This window comes from Ixodes scapularis, unplaced genomic scaffold, assembly GCF_016920785.2.
Source record: "Ixodes scapularis isolate PalLabHiFi unplaced genomic scaffold, ASM1692078v2 ptg001192l_1__unscaffolded, whole genome shotgun sequence".
Taxonomy (NCBI): Eukaryota; Metazoa; Arthropoda; class Arachnida; order Ixodida; family Ixodidae; genus Ixodes; species Ixodes scapularis.
Window position 1 is genome coordinate 936825 of NW_024610115.1, and position 17707 is coordinate 954531.

The 17707-nt window shown below is 46.2% G+C and overlaps 1 protein-coding gene across 1 annotated transcript in view; it reads left to right on the plus strand.

Annotated features, from left to right (window-relative positions):
• Positions 1–273: 273 nt before the first annotated feature.
• The window catches only part of LOC8033577 (kin of IRRE-like protein 3), a 60452-nt gene continuing 43018 nt past the window's right edge, over positions 274–17707 (plus strand). The window contains exons 1-2 of the mRNA XM_040214273.3: positions 274–379; positions 4300–4514. Of these exons, the coding sequence (XP_040070207.1) occupies positions 274–379; positions 4300–4514 (321 nt within the window). The remainder of the gene's footprint in view (positions 380–4299; positions 4515–17707) is intronic.

Consider the following 17707-nt stretch of genomic DNA (forward strand, 5'->3'; position numbering starts at 1 on the left):
ATTGAGCCTGTTTATTGGCTGTGGCGGCCCGTTACTTCATGTGATTGGTTACGGGCCGCCACTTTTTCTGCATCATCTCCAGAAAAAGTGTCTGGCAAGCGTTTATGTTTTTTTTTGCACTGTAGCGTTCCGCGTGATCTTAAGAAGCACATTATATTTCTCTCCTCTCTTTTAATAGCAAAGAACAAACGCTATTCGCAGACATGCCAGGTGCACCTGGTTGGCCAACATTTGTTTCGTTCGAGCCTCGTCAACTGTCCTCGTATATACGCAATGTTTAACACGCTGGATCAGTCAGAGTTTGCTCAGCCAGTGCCTCTGCCTTACGGAGCTTTCAAGTGGTATTTGTGCCTATGGTCGATGAGGAATAAGGAACGCTGTTAGGGCGAATGCTTAGCGGAACGTGCAAGTCCGGGAATGCGAACTTCTTCGCCTTTTTTCCCAATGACTTTTGGCTTATATTCCGCTTAGCATGCCCGTAACACCAGTGCTACGCAGATGTTTAAACACCACTTGGGTATGTTTAAACACCACTTGGGTATCATCTAATGAACTTCTGCATCACAAACCAGAATTAAAAGGAGAGGTTCTCAAGGATCCAAGAAGCGTTCAGATGCTAGCTTTTCGTGGAGAGTATTTAGCGTTTCGGTTGATCCTGGTGATTGGATCAAGTTCACCTGGCTTGAATCTACAACAAAACGCCAATTTAGAGTTTTACTTAAACATATTTGCGCCAAGAACCAAATTAAAAAAAGTTTAATTCGCTCTCTAATATAAGAATTCTTACTCAAGTCTCGAGCATTCTGCCCGAAAAGATCGGGAATCTGAGTTTATTAAACAGTCTTTTTTTTTTTGTGTTTGCTTTCGATGAATTACGGTGTCATAAAACACATTTTTTTCTAAAATTTTTAAAATTGCGATATTAAGAAAAGTTACTATTTCAGTCTTTTTTTTAACTAGTAGCGTCGATAATGAGGCTATACTCAAAGGTGCGCCGGATAAAGACCACTGAATTTTCAAATAAGCCACGAATAAATCAATGCACTAAGACGCAGTCACTTTGTTCGTACATCACACAAAAGAGAGCGGAGACACTGGCTGAGCGGTATTTTTTTCATGTATTATGTCACGCTGGTTATTATGAAAACTCTCTTGAGAAACGTTAGTATCATACATTTGTATTAGGTAAAGGTAACTCAAACATGCTTGAACATCCTGCCGTACATGTCTACAGCGAAGACCGCGTTTTTTTTTCTTTTGTGTGTGTGACATATGATTAGTGTGTCAGCGACTCTACGAATCAAACAATTCTAAGTCCACAGTCAATGTATCACTCGACTTCATGAATGAATCAATCAATCAGACGAGAGACAAAAAAATCAAGCCTTGAGAAACAAATAAAAAAGTGTGTTTTATGAATAACGAGGTTTCAAATTATGGCTAAATTTAGTTTCTGAGGAAATTTTAAACTCAACATAAGATTTTCTTGAAAATAAATTAAACTAAAGCGGTTCCAGTCAATTGGACACGTATAGTATTTAATAAGCAAGCAAAATGTATGATGAATTCTAAGATACAGTGCTCCAAATATCTAACCAAAACGCCGAAGACGCGGTGTTTGGCGTTTTTTCTTTATTTCTGGCAACAAATATGCCAACGCTGTTTAATATAAAGGAAAAATTAGGTCATGCGTCATCTACGAGAAAAAGGAGTGTGAATGTTTTTGTTTTCACCTATTTATAACAGCTGACAGACCTGGGTACTCAAATCAGGCAGCCTGAATGTTGCATTTCACCTTACTTTACTTCAATATTTTCCTGAAGAAAATTGAACGTTTTTTTTTTTTTTTTTTTTCATATGTTAAAAATTGGCTTTTCGCATTGCGAAATCGGGATACCCCAGATATGTTTTAAGGCAAATAAAAAAATCCACTTCGACGCGCGTGTTTAATTTCAAATGAAAGCACACGGCTCCTTGACTATATTTAACGACGCACTACTAAAGCACTTCATTCTCGAATAGTTGCCTGCGTTGCATTGGTACGATTTGTTTTCTGTTTTTTGCACCGTCTATTTTCCGCCTTATCGTTTGCAAAATGCGGCCAGCGTAAAAAGAAAAAAAAAAAGCAAAGAAACAATAAAAAAACTAATTACATGTAAATAAAAAAAATCCTGCGCCTCGCATAACGTTACCAGTTTTCTATATCGTTTGCTGAACTGAGATGTATGTAGATCAGAAATTCTTAGATCAGCTAAACTTAGATTTTATTCGAAAAGCCTTAGGTTCTTTCATCAAGACGTAAACATACATTTCAGTCTACCCAGTTTGTCTGGCTTGCTGAGGCAACTTCTTAGTCTTTAAAAGTAATTTCAGGAGTACCCAGGGGAACCGTACTGAGCCCACTAATTTTCCTCGTTCACATTAATGATATTGGTTGCCAACTTAAAAAACAGTCCGACTGTGTTGTTATTTATCGCGCGCTGTTACCAGCGAAGCTGATTGCGAGGCATTGCAAGCCGACTTATGCTTGATGCAGAAATGGTGTGCAGAGTGGCTCACAATTATTAATCACCTTAAGTCGGAATCGGTATTGTTTTCCGAATCACGTAATCCCAACACTTATTCCTATCAACTTGATCACCATCCACTGTAAAAAGCAAAACAAAGTTTCCTGCTTTAAATATTGCGGCGTTCATTTAATTTCCGGCAGGTCGTGGAAGACTCATGTTAAAAAATTTGCTTCAAGAGCAAATAAAGCTTTAGAATTTCTAAGACGGGATCTTTAAAAAAACCTCACCAAAAGTCAAACAGCTGTCATACCACACCCTCGTCAGATTGAAACTGGAATATGCCTCCACCCTCTGGAACCCTCATCAAACTTATCCCTCCGACATGTTGGAATCAATTCAGAACCGGGTGGCCCGCTTCATTCTTCACGACTAATCAACCTCAAGCATTTCAATAAAAAAAAAGAAAAACTCAATTATATTATCTTTTTTTAAAAAAACGTCTGTCGCGGATTATTTTCACCTTCTAGTATCTCCCTTCGTTGTGAGCATAGTCATCAGCTTCCTTTTGTCTGAACTAACGCTTTTAAAAATTCGTTCCTCATTTTGTATATAAGTGAATGACATGTATTATCGGAATCCCTTAACAATAGTTGATTATATCTTTTTTCAACAGAGCTCACTCGACATGCGTTTTCTCATTATAATGTTGCAAATAATTACCGAAGGCGAACAGCGTTTGATAAGTTGCTTTCTACCTTTGTATAGTGTCATATACTACCCCCTCATTTATTTGCCCCTTAAGTTATAATAAATGAAATCAATGAAATGAAATGATGAAAGCATCGTTTCTTCCTTCGACAACCAAGTGATGTAAGAACTACTTCGAGCGGGGAATGAATACTGCGCAAAACTAGCTTTTTTTCTTAATGTTACAACATGTATAGTTGAGACGCGTAAAAGAAGAGTGAATTGCAGACAAAATAAAAAAAAAATAAAGAAGACAAAATATGAGGTGTTTTTCCGTGGTTTGCTTCGATGCCAATCTCCACTTTCCGATGCAAGTGCCATCGAGGCAATTGCGTCTTCTTCGAGAAAACCACTTTCCTTGTCCTCAATGGCTTTCTTTTTCGGCGTGGGAACGGAGAAAACGCATAGACCGGATTTATTGGCGGCGTTGTAAATTTCCCCGGGTGTGCGCAGGAGGCAAGCTCATTTCCCTTCGGCTGGTGTTTGTTTCGGCAAAGCAGAAAATGCCGAACCACTGGGATTTGTCAGCTCGGGATCAGTTCATTTTTTTGTTTCTTGCGTAGTCTCGGTTCTTTTCAGTTTCTCACTTACCTTATCTCAATCTGAATACCGACGTCTTTCATCTGTATATACATTATATCTTTTTCTGTCTTTTTTATTAATGCTCGTCTGACTTTTCGGGCCTTCCGGTGTTTCGCTCTGCTATGAAATCGAGCTGATTCCGGGTTTCGTTGAGTTTTGTATTAAAATTAATGGGTCTCTTTTTGTTTACAACGTGCAGTAACTTGAGAAGCGCCACATTTCCTCGACACCTCCTGCGTAGCAATGTCATAGCGCCAACGATTCCACGTCACTTACGGACGGCCAGCGCTTGCAGTCAGTGTAGTCCAATAAGTGCACTGCATTGGCCTCCAACACCTAAGGTTTGAGAACTACGGCCTTGTGCCCTAGAAAGTGCCGGCATCTACCCAGACTTCTCACTTACCTGGAATCTCGCTAACGCCCCTCTTTCTCTTGTTTCTTCTTGTTTTTCTTTTATTAGCTGGCGCTGGCGGCCGGAACGCCCAGGTGCCTGGCCGAGGCCAGAGCCGCGCCCCGGGCCGGCTCCTGCTCCTCCCGGGCGGCAGTCTGGCACGGGGTTTGAGCCCCGGCGAGTACGAGCACCTCCTCAAGAGCCCCAACGTCCGCAACGTCACCACGCAACTGGGGCAGACGGTGTACCTCCACTGCGTCGTGGACTCCGCTGCGGACCGCATGGTAAGTGAAAACGCATTGCATCGTACGAAACTTGTATATACTGGGCGTTCCTGAGAAAAGAGAGCTGTGTTTTTCTTTTGGCCCGCGTAAATAAACTTTGCATCGCAGAAAGCTCAAACTCTGTGAGAATGTGACACTAGTGGTTGGGATAGAACGGGAAAGTTTGCGAACAGGACGCTGAGGAGACTAAATCTCTAAACGAGCGGCCGTCCCCCTAAGCCTACTCAAAACGCGAAGTGTCTTTGTGAGGAGTAGTGGGACTTATATTAGTGAAAACTAAAAAAAAAAAAAAAAAAAAAAACTAAAAAGATTGTAAATAAGTATATGTTTTTTTCTTTGTGACGAGAGTTTTGCATTGAAACAGATGCTGCAGGCACCAGCAACGCAGTTCTTGTTGTGGCAATATTAGGCTTAGGTGAACGTCGGCTCATAGAAATATTTGGTGTTTCTCAACGATGTTTGATCCAAGTAGTGTTATGTTCGGAAACTTTCGCGTTCTATCCCAGCCGCTTGCGTCAAATTCCCATGGGGTTTGAGCTTTCTAAGTTGCATAGGTTATTTACCCTGGCCGAGAAACACCGCTATTTTTTCTCGGGAACGCCCTAGACTCCGTTGCAATTTAATTGAAGCAGCACAAGCTCCTCCCAAAGAGCCCTTATTTTTTTTTTTTTTCTGGTTACTTGCGCCGAGTGATTGTGAGAGAGAACTCGAGAGAGAAGGCGAAGAGTCAACTTTCCTCCTCTCTGGCGTCTGGTTTACTAAAGTGGAAAGAGTGTTGGGCGTTCCGGATGGAGCTCGATCTGGTTTTCTTACCTGCCACAAAGAATAGGGTGTCCGAAATAACCAAGATAGATCTGAAATGAGCCATAAAAATCGGCGCATGCACGAAGCAATGTAAACCTTTCGTCAATGGTGTATTTCACAGGTCGGTTTTATTTTGTGAAATTACAAAGCGTAGCTCCTTTCAGTAAGACATAAGGCAAACAAAAAATACACTTTGGGGACAACGGTGGACGGCAGTGCAGACAGCCGAGTCGAGTGTGTGTAGGGGGGGGGGGCGGGGGGGGGGGGGGAGTTTGGGCGCACATATTGATACATGGCGTTGGGAGCAACGTGGCAAGGTGTAGCCAAAAAATCATAAGGGTGCAGGCGAGCTGGTGAATATTAACCATGTTAAATTAACCTGAGACTGGGGTAGATGTTTCTTCTCTACCCCAGTCTCAGGTTAATTCAACACGGTTAAGGTGTAGTCGTCCATCGAAAGAGAGCAGACAACACTCGGACAAAATCCGTCGGCAGCAAGAGGGCCGTCGTTATGCAACCGGATTTTTTTTTAAATTTTTTTCACTTAAAGTTATGTCTTCATTGTCTGCATTTCCTTTTAAACCAAAGGTACATTGCAAAAGTAGTATGTTCAATTAATTAGACCATGATCGTCGCGAGCAGTTTTGATAAGAGGCAGCGCCATCTATCAACACTTGCACCAGACGAGCCCCGCCCCTCGACTGACTCGTCTGCGTCGCCGTCCGCCGTTGACCTTGGCAGGTTTTAAGGCCTTATTTTTTACAGAAACAAAGCTATGCTTTGTAATTTTTCAAAACAAAATTGACCTGTGAAATACACCCTTGACGAAAAGTTGAGATTATTATGTAGGCGCCGATTTTTACGGCATATTATAGATTGAGCCTGGTTCTTTCGGACCAGGCTCGATCTAACGGTCAGTCGGCTAATTAAGTATAACTTGTGAATTAACTTTTTAATTAGTGCAAATACACATATGGTTCCAATAAGAACATTGAAAAGCATCATCGAAAACCACTAAATAACCTCTTTTTAGGAAGATTCAAAACAAAAACAACGTTTTACGGCGTTCTGAACAAAAATAATCGCTTAGTTTGGACGTGTTTCCAGGTTTCGGTTTCTTATCGGAGCGGATCTTTGGGCTCTTGGTCCTGCTCCCCGATGGTCCCGGCGCGAAGTCGCCTCCTCGCCTTCCACGTAGGATGGAAGTAGGGCGCACGTCTGTTGCGCGTCACAGCCACTGGAGAGCTGGACCGTGGGGCGCAGAGATTCGCTCCGATAAGAAACCGAAACCAAGAAACGCATCCAAATAAAGCGTTTCCACGGAACACCGAACAATTTTGCCCCTGTCTTATGTCTTCCTAAAAAGAGTTTATTTATTGGTTTTCTATGACGCCCAGAAAGCTTCTAGTTGGAAGCACGTGTCTGTTTTTCTAATTAAAAAGTCAATTAACAAAATTTACTTACTAAGCCGTCTGATAGTTACGAGTAGACACCTATATTATGCCCTCCCCCCTCCCCCTCCCCAACCTGCACAAATCCCACAAGTCCAGATTTCGCGGCTTTTTTTAAAAATAAATCTGTAAAGCTTCAAACAAAGCGCCCTGTATATTATTTCTTTTTTTATCTGATGTCTTTGGTGACTTCGAGTGATTCGACAAGGAACGGGTTGTCACTACCGAAGAACGGTCACTATCGAGGGTGATCATTTGGTCTTGTTGTCTCGATTTTACGCGCAATGGACACGCAATTCAGACTTTAATTGAACCGTATGGAGAGAGCAAACTTCTTAACCAAACAGCAACATCTCAGCAACGCTCCCATGCGGTATTTTGCAGCACGAGATATTAGGCAAATAGGCAGAGGGTCTGGCCCTTTAAAGTTTAAACCTACGTTCAGTCCCTACACAAAGAAGACATGTCGCGTCACTGTCCCTATCACGGTAAAAGTAGAAGCAAGTTTTAGCACGGTGCGTAGAACGCATCTCCGACTGGCAACTTTGGGGTCCTATTCAGCGCACGCATCGAAAAGTGGTTCTAAAGTGGCAAAAACCCGAATGCCGTGCTGTCAGACGTGGCGATCATGGCCGTTGGTCATAGAAATAGCTGGCGAAAAGCACGAACGAGCGCGAGTGTCGCTGCCATAGTGGCGTCCCAACTCCAGGCTGCCAAGGCTTCTGTGGATTGTCCAGCTGCAGAGCGACGTGCGGCAGAACAGGCGCCTGTCACTTCCACCGCCGCGGCTGTAACGCCGCCAGGATCGCGACAGGCGAGAGCGTGACAGGGAGCAAGACGGGAGCAGAAATGGCAGGAGCTCTATCAAGCGATGGACCCTGAGAGCATTGTGCTTTTTGGGGTTGCAGAGACACACCTTCGTGACCTTGAGGAACCGCCTATTCACCCGGACTGGCAGTGGACCGGGTGCAACCGGCAGGAAGGTCAGCGAAAAGGAGGGGGTGTAGGAATCCTATGCCGCAGCTCGGCATCCTGGCAGAGGGAAAACAAGACCTGCCAAGACCACATCTAGGTGACAGGAGAACTGTTACAGTATCCAGTGGCAGTGTGCGTGGTTTATCTTGCTGTGGGAAGTGCGCGGGAGGATGAGAACCAAGCGAGTGTGACATGTATTGCCAGTGATGCGAAGACCCTCGGCGTCGGTAAGAATATTTTGATCATGGGAGATTTCAACGGCCATCTTGGTGAGTTGGGCGGGTGGGAGGACAGTAATGGGCAGCGGCTCCTATGGCTAGCGGAAGAGCTGCAACTTGAGGTACTCAACCTGCGGTCAACATGTGAGGGACAGTTCACATGGTGCGCTCGAGGAAGCAAAACCTGTATTGTTTATGCTTTAGCGTCTCACCGTCTCGGGAAAAGAATTGCTCGAGTTTTGACAGACAAGGGCGGCGAGCACAGCCTTGGCAGTGATCATAATCGCCTCAGGCTGGACTTCAGCAAGGCCACTTGGAAAAAGACACAGGAACGATATCAACGCCCACGGCGAACTTATTTGAGCAAGCGGACAGTGGCGACTATCATGGAGACATTTGAGAACAGTGAAAGCAGGAAACTTTCAACCGACGCTACACACAGTAGAACACTCGCAGGAGGAGGTCATCTGGTGGGTGACACTCTTACGGGCCTTCGCGCATTTGAAGACCTCTACGTCTCCGGGCCTGGACGGGATTCCGGCTTCGGTTCTTAAATCGATGGGAACGAAGACAAGGCAGCAGATGGCAGAGATCTTCAGTGCAATTTCGGTGGCTCAGAACCCGTGCCCCAAGACTGGAGGCTTGGTCGAGTTGTCTTGGTCCCTAAGAAGGGAGGCAACCGACAACATCTTCAGGACTATCGACCACTTACAGTGACTTCCACCATCTACAGAGCCTTCGCACATATAGTGAAAGATTACATGGCAGCATGGGCAGAGGAGAATGGGGTGTTAACGGAGCTGCAGGGAGGCTTCCGTCGGGGTCGCCGACTGGAGGACAACATTTTTACGATCACCCAGTGTATTGAGGTCGCCCGCAAGGAAGGAAGAAAACTCCTGTGCTGCTTCCTTGACATTGCGAAAGCTTACGACAGTGTACCCCACGAGTTATTGCTCCAGCACCTAGAACAGTTAGACATGCCACGGCAGTGGTTGGCCCTCGTCCGATGCCTGTATTCGGGCAACGCGGTGACAACAGAGATGAATGGTGCCAAATAGGAGCAAGTGACTGTAACAAGAGGTCTACGACAAGGCTGTCCGCTTTCTCCTCTTTTATATATACTCTATGTGTCGGGGCTAGAGAGGCGCTTGCTCCAGTCGGGGGTAGGATTCTCTTTCACCCATTTAGTAAAAAGGAGAGCCAGTGGACTGCACGCTACCAGGTCTCACCTTTGCGGATGACATCGTACTTACAGGGGAAAGTGTAGAGTCACTACAGCAGCTTTTAGTCATTTGTGTAGAAGACGCGGATGCGCGCTGCCTTCGCTTCAACAGCAAAAAGTCGGCAGTCGTGCAACTAGCCGGACCTGAAGAGCCGCGTCTTGGTCACTGCGTGCTGAAGGGCGAATGAGTCCCCCTGCAAGGCACCTATAACTACCTGGGTATTCTACTCACAAATAAGCCAGAATACCTAGCGGAACACCATCTCCACCTCAGAAAGACGGCCGTGCGAAACACCAGTGTCCTTCGCAAGCGTAACCTATGGAGCTGCAATCGATTTCTGGTTACAAGGGAACTCTGGAAAGCAGCCATGGTCCCTGGCCTAACGTTTGCTAATGCTGTTGTGTGCATTTCTGGAGACGTGAGGGACATTCTGGAGCGCCGGCGGCGCGAAGTTGGGAGGCAGGCCCTAGGCTGTCATGGCATGGTGGCGAACGAAGCGGTCCAAGGAGATCTTGGATGGTCATCGTTTGAAGCCAGAGAAGCAGCTAGCAAGATCGGCTACGACGGGCGTCTGCGACTCATGGACCGAGGACGGTGGGCCAAACGACTATTTGTGTACATACACCTGACAGGGATACAGACAAAGTGGAGAAAGCGACTGTACCAGCTGGAAAAGAAATATGGCTTCTTTACTGTGCCCGTGGCTGCCACTACAGAGCAAAAGTGGGAACTGGAGGTGCGGAAGAGAGTGCGCGAGGAAGAGGCTGTGCAGTGGTCGGAGGCGGCCCGCTCAAAGTCAACCCCGCAAGTGTACAACCGCTTAAAAAATGAAATATCGACAGAGGCAACCCTGTATGATAATAGCCTGGGCAGCCGCCTGCTTTTTGAAGCACGTGCGGGAGGGCTAAGAACGCTAGTGTACAGGCAGCGTTTTGACCAACAGGTACAATCAACATCATGCCGGGCATGTGGCGAAACCGAGGAAACTATCAAGCATATTGTGCTCTCCTGCTCAAGTCTCGTACCAAGACACCCGGTAGATTGGGGCCAGGCGCCAGACAGCGGGCTGCATTTAGACGAGGCACAATCACACGTACAATTTCTCGCAGAAGCCCTCGGCTTCCGAGTTGGGGACACAGGCAGGGATGCTGTGTGATGGCCCAGTGCGGACTTAAATCGCGCTGCAGTGGCACTGCAGCCCAGCTGGAAGTTCAGCGACGCAGTCGAGAGGACTAAAAGGAGGCTGGAGGACTGGTGGCGAAGAATGCAACAGTAGTGCAATTTTTTTTTCTCTCCGTTTTTATTCGGCTAGGTCTAATTTCTATTCAAACCGCCCGCTTCAAAGGGAACAGCCATAAAATCATCATCATCATCATCATCATCATCGACACGCTTATGACGTCACCGGGTGGAAATCGAGATACCACTCGTTTGGGGGCGGTAAACACGCTCGTCGGAAACGCCTTCCAGGCATCATTGTTTGTAGGAGCTATCGCCACTGAAGAGATTCACAAACGCGGGGCCTTGCTTAGCGTCTTCAGGTTTCTGGCATCGTGATTGGCTATTCGGAGATCTTAGCGGAAAATACCGCACTTTCATTGGTTGAGGAAGGATACGATGCTTAAAACTCGCATCGCCTCAAGCTATGTTTAGTTTTTAAGTATTATAAAGAGCAACATCCTCTCGATGACAAGAAACCCTTTTCAAAAGTCCTTTAAACAACACTTGACGGTTTACATATTTTAGAAACAGTCCGTGTTAATTAAAGGAGCTGTGCAACGATATTCAGTTGGAATGTTTTTCACTATACACGAGCTTACTGGCACACCTGGGACTCAAGGATACTCGCACGCAACGCCACTGGCCAAGAAACTCCTTTGTTGCGGTGTAATTTCAAGGACAAAACCGAGTGTTTCCATTCAATCTCTCCTTCGCAGAACCTGATGACGTAACTCGGGGATCGCAGTACACCCAAGTGACGATATTTGAATGCGGTTCATAGATTGGACCCGAGCATTGCGCGGGCACTCGACTTGGGCTCGTGATAATCGATAGCTCGAGAAACATTCGGGTAGTGTCCTGTGTCCAATCGCTGCAACGACGACAACAGCCGAGCCATAACAATGTCTGGAACTCAGCGCGTGTCCTGCGCTTTGCCAACCCGAGCGCGTGGCTATGATCAACACTGGCGGCATATAATCGGCTCCAGATCACGTGACCACTTGTTCTGGCTGCGAGTTGAGGGGGTGAACGCTGCTCGTTTTTCTTAAATTTTTTTCTGGGACTTCTATTGCGTGGGGTGAAAAACGAACGCGTGTTTCATAGGTCATTAACGTTAGGGATCCGTTTTAAGCGGTATTTGTGCACAGTACAAAGATTGTTGCATAGCTCCTTTAAACTTGAGGAAGAAAGCGAGAAGGGACTGACAAACATAAACTTCCAAAGTTTGTGTTTGTCCGTCCCTTCTCGTTTTCTTCCTCAAGTTTACTTATCCCAACCAACCCGCTCGTTCTGTCGTTACGTCCGTGTTACTTGCATTGATTTGTCAGCATGTCAAACCAACCAGCTCAGCTGCAGGCAGTTGCAACTTTGAAGAGAGCTTATTTCATTGATATAGTGATGTCATTATCTAAGCAACTGTATACGTATATTTTGATAGTCAGTGACAAGGAGAGAGCGGCAGGGAGTGCTCCAGATGTCCCGCCTCCGGCGCGAGCTTGCTTCCTTCGGCAATGCTTCGGCGTCTCCTGCACGTCGAGCTTGCGCGCGCGCTGCCGAAGCTCGACGGAGGTGAGGGAGCGAGTGATGGAGACCGGGGCTTCTAAACAACACGCCTTGCCGTTCTTATTCTATTAGTGACTAGTTTCAAACGGGTGTTTCGGTGACTCCCGCTATATGTGTCTTATCAGTGATGTCACGACCAGTATTATCGATTCCCAGCGACAATATACCTATTGCTGAATTACCCGAGTATCAAGGAGAATGTTGGGAGTGTGTGTCTGCGCGCCTCACGCGCTCGTCTTTCCCGTATAAAAGATTCGAGGCAGATGCGCAGAATGAGGCATTGATGAACGCGCGTCCGAGAGTGAGACAGAACACTCACTGCTGCGGACACCAGCCCGTGCACCGTGTGTAACTACACTACACCGTGAACTACACTCGGTGTCACATTTTTTAGTGCTTGGAAGAAGGGGGCGTTTATGTTGTGATCGAGAGTTTTTCTCCTGCATTCCGAGGCGATGCTTTACCGGCAGGTTTCGTGTTCAACGGACTCTTCCAATCTTAAGATCTGGTCGCGTTAAAGGGGTGGTGCAACGATATTTAATTGGAATGTTTTTCACTTTACACGAGCTTACTGGCACTAGTGGGACTCAAGGATACTCGCCCGCAGCGCCACTGGCCAAGAAACTCCTTTGATGCGGTGTAATTTCAAGGACAAAAGCGATCATTTTCATTCAACCTCTCCTTTGCAAAATGTAACGTGGGGATCGCAGTACACCCCAATGACGATATTTGAATGCTGCTCATAGGTTGGACCCCAGTATTACGTGGCACTCGGTTTGGGCTCATGATAATTATTGGTTCGAGACGCATTCAAATAGTGGCTCGTGCCCATTCGTTGCAATGTCGACAATAGCCGAACGGTAACATCGGCTGAAACTCAGCGCGTGTCCTGTGCCTCGCCAACTCCAGTGCGTGCCTGTGATCAACATTGGCGGCATATAATCGACTCCACATCACGTGGCCGTTTGTTCTGTCTGCGAGTTGAGTAGGTGAACGGTGCTCGTTTTTCTTTAATTTTTGCTGGGACTTCTATTGCGTGGGGAGAAAAACGAACACGTGTTGCATGGGTCATTAAAGTTAGAGACGCGTTATTAACGGTATTTGCGCAAGGCACTAAAATTGTTGCATTGCCCGTTTAAAGCTACTGTCACACTGATGGTATATTATACAAAATACCATCTGCAACCACAAATCACCGCATTATCCGTGCTTCGAATGCTGCTTGCCAAAGTTTCTTCTTGAACTCATTGCCATGCGGCCTTCGGAGCGCGAATGTCACGGTGACTCGCGTTAGAATCTGTATGCAGACTGTCTCTTCTATGAGAATACTGAACCAAACATTTTAGTGTCTATAATAAGTGGTGCACAGTCTTTCCATGAGCCAGCAGGCGCCAGTGTGCGCTAGCACACGCAAAGAATTTGACGTCATAGTCTTCATTCACGCTTAATATGACAGTGAAATGTATGCGCTCCGGGCACAAGGATAACAAAGACAGGCTTCTCATCTCCACAAGTGAAAGACACGTGCTTGTTAGACCGACCAAGTAATCGACTACCTTTTGCACCAGACCCCCCCTGTGCACGCTGGTTGATGCACTGTCCGGTTCATCGACGACATCGTCTACGTAGCAGATTTTGGCATCTGGTCGAAAATATCCAGTGGCTGATCGAAGCCAATGTTTTGCCTGGTACAGAACCCGCTCTAAAAAGGAAAATGAAGCGACCATCGCTGTGAAAGTCGCGACGATTTTGTGCGCTCGTTGTGACCTGATATTTGTGCCGAGAAACACAAGAAATGACGAGCATATCTTCCATTTGTTTTGCACTCTAGAAATGAGGGGTGCCTCCACATTTGGAACCAAGCGCGAAAATATATTGCTTTGACGAGTATATCTAACAAATTGCAAGTGCGGTGGGTGCCTTTCAAATCTTGACAAGCTACCAGCGCGGCGCATTCGGTGTAGCCTCGGCATCCGTCTGTCGATAGCCACTGTGCGAAATTTGAACTCCCACGAATAATAAACACTGCGCACATGCCGGCCGTAAAGCACCAGCGTTGCGATAAATCCCCCTCACAGGGGCCGGTGTCCTCCTAACACTACATGTTGATTATGAATATTAGCTGATCACTCCCTCCCAGAGCTGCATGTTGATGAAGATTTCTGCCCAAGGTGGGCTCTGCAGCACGGGGCATCTATGAAACTGGTTAGCAGCAATTGCCAACTCCATGCCGCTGCTCGCTCTCTCGAGGACAAACAATGAACCAGGCAAGCGGGAACGGCGGCGGAGATCGTATCAGGGTCTGTCGGCCTTGGTGCCGCTGTTACCGGGTGGTTCTGGTTGGCTCGTTCGTCCATCACGCAGTTGAAACGGGGAAAAAAAAAAGCGAGTAAGTTTAAATAGGAATTGTTTTTCGCTTCATTATTTTTGAAAATCAACCTGTTAATTTTCTTAACTCACCTCAACACCTCTGTCAGCTGTGATGTGCTCCTGCCTTGAACGCTTCGTATCTATAGCCAAAGAAATTAATTTTAGCACTCTGACTTTCGTCAGCAAGCAGACGCGCGGGAAATCATTGAGAATATATCCTCGCCTCTTCCGCCATCTTGGGACTGCTGCCCCGCCATTCATAGAGCGTAGGATTTGCGGATAGTATACCAGTTACGATACCCCTAACATTAGGAATGAAAGCTGTCGTGGTGACAGATTCAAAACGTAAAACCGACAGAAATGCAACTCGGGCGTAATTCTGTTGAATGGAAGGGCACGCACGTAGCCTTGAGACGTGGAACCTCGCGCTGACTCGCCCTCTCTCCTACTGTAGAACGTTGCACCACAATCACTCGGACTGCCAGTGGCGAGACCAGGTGCGTGCTCTAGCTCTTCCTCTGAGCTTTTGAATAGGCGGGACGGGAACAAAGATAGTTCTAAATAAGGACTTATAACATATGGCCAATTTTCTGCAGCGCCTAATATGTTGGCGAGCTCTACACGAATAGCACGTCTCTAGCTCGCCATTTGGACGAAGCTTTCTGCACTGCAACAAGAAGGCAAACTTTCGATGGGCAATTTAATTACTTAATTCAATTCAATTCAATTATTTATGTTCTTTCGAAACGAAAGATGGTAGCTGGAGCAAAAAGCTGTTACGAAGTACAGCTTCATTTCATTTCATTTATTATGTCTCTCAGGGCCCGAAGGCATTACAGAGACGAGTGGGGCACAGTAAATAGAACAAAGCAAGTAACTATGAAAAGGTAAAAAATACACAAAATAACTACTAAACATCATTTAACGGGTTTGTAATGGCACTGCACTTGGAATAAAACACATATCAAGGAAAAGGCAAACAATACACCAACTTACTGCTAAGCATAATGTAACAGGTTAGTAATGGCAATCTTAAATTTATCTGACGCATTGATTGTGACAATGGCTGCGGGAAGGCGGTTCCAGTCAATCGAGGTTTGAGGCAAAAAAGAGGCATTAAAGGTCATCAATCAGGGGTCCCAACTTTTAATTGATGATCGCTGCGTGATGATACGTAAAATGGTTCAGAAAATAGTGCTTGGCGGAATGTAGGCTTAGAGTGATAAATCTTATGGAACAGGCATAGGCGGGATATCCTTCGACGAAGAAAAAGAATGGGCAAGTATAAAGATGCTTTCATTAAAGTGGTGCTAGCTGTGCGGCGATAGTTAGAAAGTATAAAACGGGCGGAGCGGTTTTGAATGAATTCTACAGCAGATGCAAGGGTGATACCAGGGTTGCAGATTGAGGTGGCCTATTCGAGATTAGGGCGTATTAAGGCGAATTGATGGGGGCAAAAACGTTCTCATTCAGCGCATTTTACCGCCAGCCGCGTATGGATAGATAGATGCTAGTGGCATTAGCCTTTAGAACGGGCAAGTAACAATGAATGACACACTCTATAGTCAGTTACAGGTTAAGAAGGTAGCGGCAAATGCCCCTCAAAGGGAATCAGATATCCCTCCGCCACCTCCGCAATCCAATAGCGTCCCACCGTTTCCGTGACGTCGCGGCCAACGCGCGAGGAGGGTCTTACCTTTCTGTAGATATTTTTTTTATCTTTCGACTTTGACTTAGCATTGTGGAAGCCACGAGAGGGAGATTAGAGTTCTCCCCCACCTACGGAAACAAATACGACTTTCGGGGATTAGCTTCCCCCCCGATGGATACAAAGGCTGCTTTCAGGGGCTCGGTTCCCACTCCGATGAATACAAAGGTCGCTTCCTTAAATAGTGGGATCGGAGACAAGTGGGAATCCATTGAAGCAGAACAAGGAGCGTTTCCAGTGAACTCCTCTTTCGAATGCGGAGAGATTTGAAACGGGCGCATCACACTTGTGGGAGGAGCTTCTCCTACCTTCTTGACTTGTTACCGACTCTAGGTGGCTTGCGCCACCTAGAGTGTGTGATTGCAGCCGATGACAATAAACGGGGGCACACATGGCTCTCTCACATGTCAAGCCCTGGTGTTCGTACGACCGAAACTCACGGAAAGCTATCATCACTTACGAAGGTTGGGAAAGACCCCTCCCCCTTCCCCAAATCTTTCCTCTCTACTGCGGATGAAACAAAAAAAGGTAGAGGAGGGTATATTGGGCCCCGCATCTCCTGGGAACATTTCCTGAAGAGTATCACCATCGCCTCCGTCAAAAACAAGGCAAGAGAAATGGGGAAAGGAGAGGGGGGGGGGGGGGGGGGACCAGCGGTGGGATTTAAAGAGGCGGTCTTTCATGCGTGGTCTCGGAAACGGGAGGAAATGGCTGTGAACCCCGACTTCTCACGCTTCGTTGAACGCTTCGCGATGTCTTTTACGACGCGAGGCGCGACATGCGTCGACGTCCGCTCGGTGTTTTTGTGTACGCTTCTATGTGTGAACGTGTGTTTTGTCCGTAGAGGGAACCCTCGCACTTTTTTTTTTGTTCTACTTGCGCGAGACGTCTGTTTCTCTGGTTTGGTGGCAGCATATGCGCTCGGAACCCCGCGCCACCGATCCCCGTTTTTTTATTAATTTATTTTTCTTCTTGCGAGCTCATTTTTGCTTTCATTCGATAGTCGCTTGACTTTTGAGCGCGTGTAATTTGTCGTGTTTTTTTTTGTTATGCTTCCATGAGCGCGGATGGGTGGGCGGCGCATGTTCATTTGTTTGAATGAGGTTCCTCTTCTCAATCTTTTTTACTTCTTAATACGTAAATCCGTCTTTTTTTTCTGTCTATTGTAAGCTTTTCTTTTTATGTCGGCAGTGTGTACGGAATGAAACCGAGATTTAAACGGCTCGCGCATTTCATTTGTACATTTATTTCCTCTTTTTATATTTTCGCGTATGATACCGCGGCCTTTACTTTGAAATGGCTTTGCATGCTTTACTCTTATTAAATTTGTAAGTGACGGGTGAATAAAGCTTTTCAGGGTATGAACTTGTTTTTATTTTTTTTTATTTATTTATTTATTTTTTTTTTTCGCTGTGGTGCAACCTCGAGCTATAAGGACCGCAGCCAGCGCCACGATCCTTTGGAGACGATCAAGCAGCATTAAATGTGTGCCTCGTTATGGCGCTCGTCGGCCATGCGCGTTTGATTTCGCCGACTAAATCAATCACGCACAGTGAATGCGGCGTGATTGTCCGCTTTTTTTTCTATGTGTGATTTGTTTAGCCAAGGGCGATGAGTCCAGTGACAATTCATTTTTGGCGCTGCCCGATTGGCCCTTTCA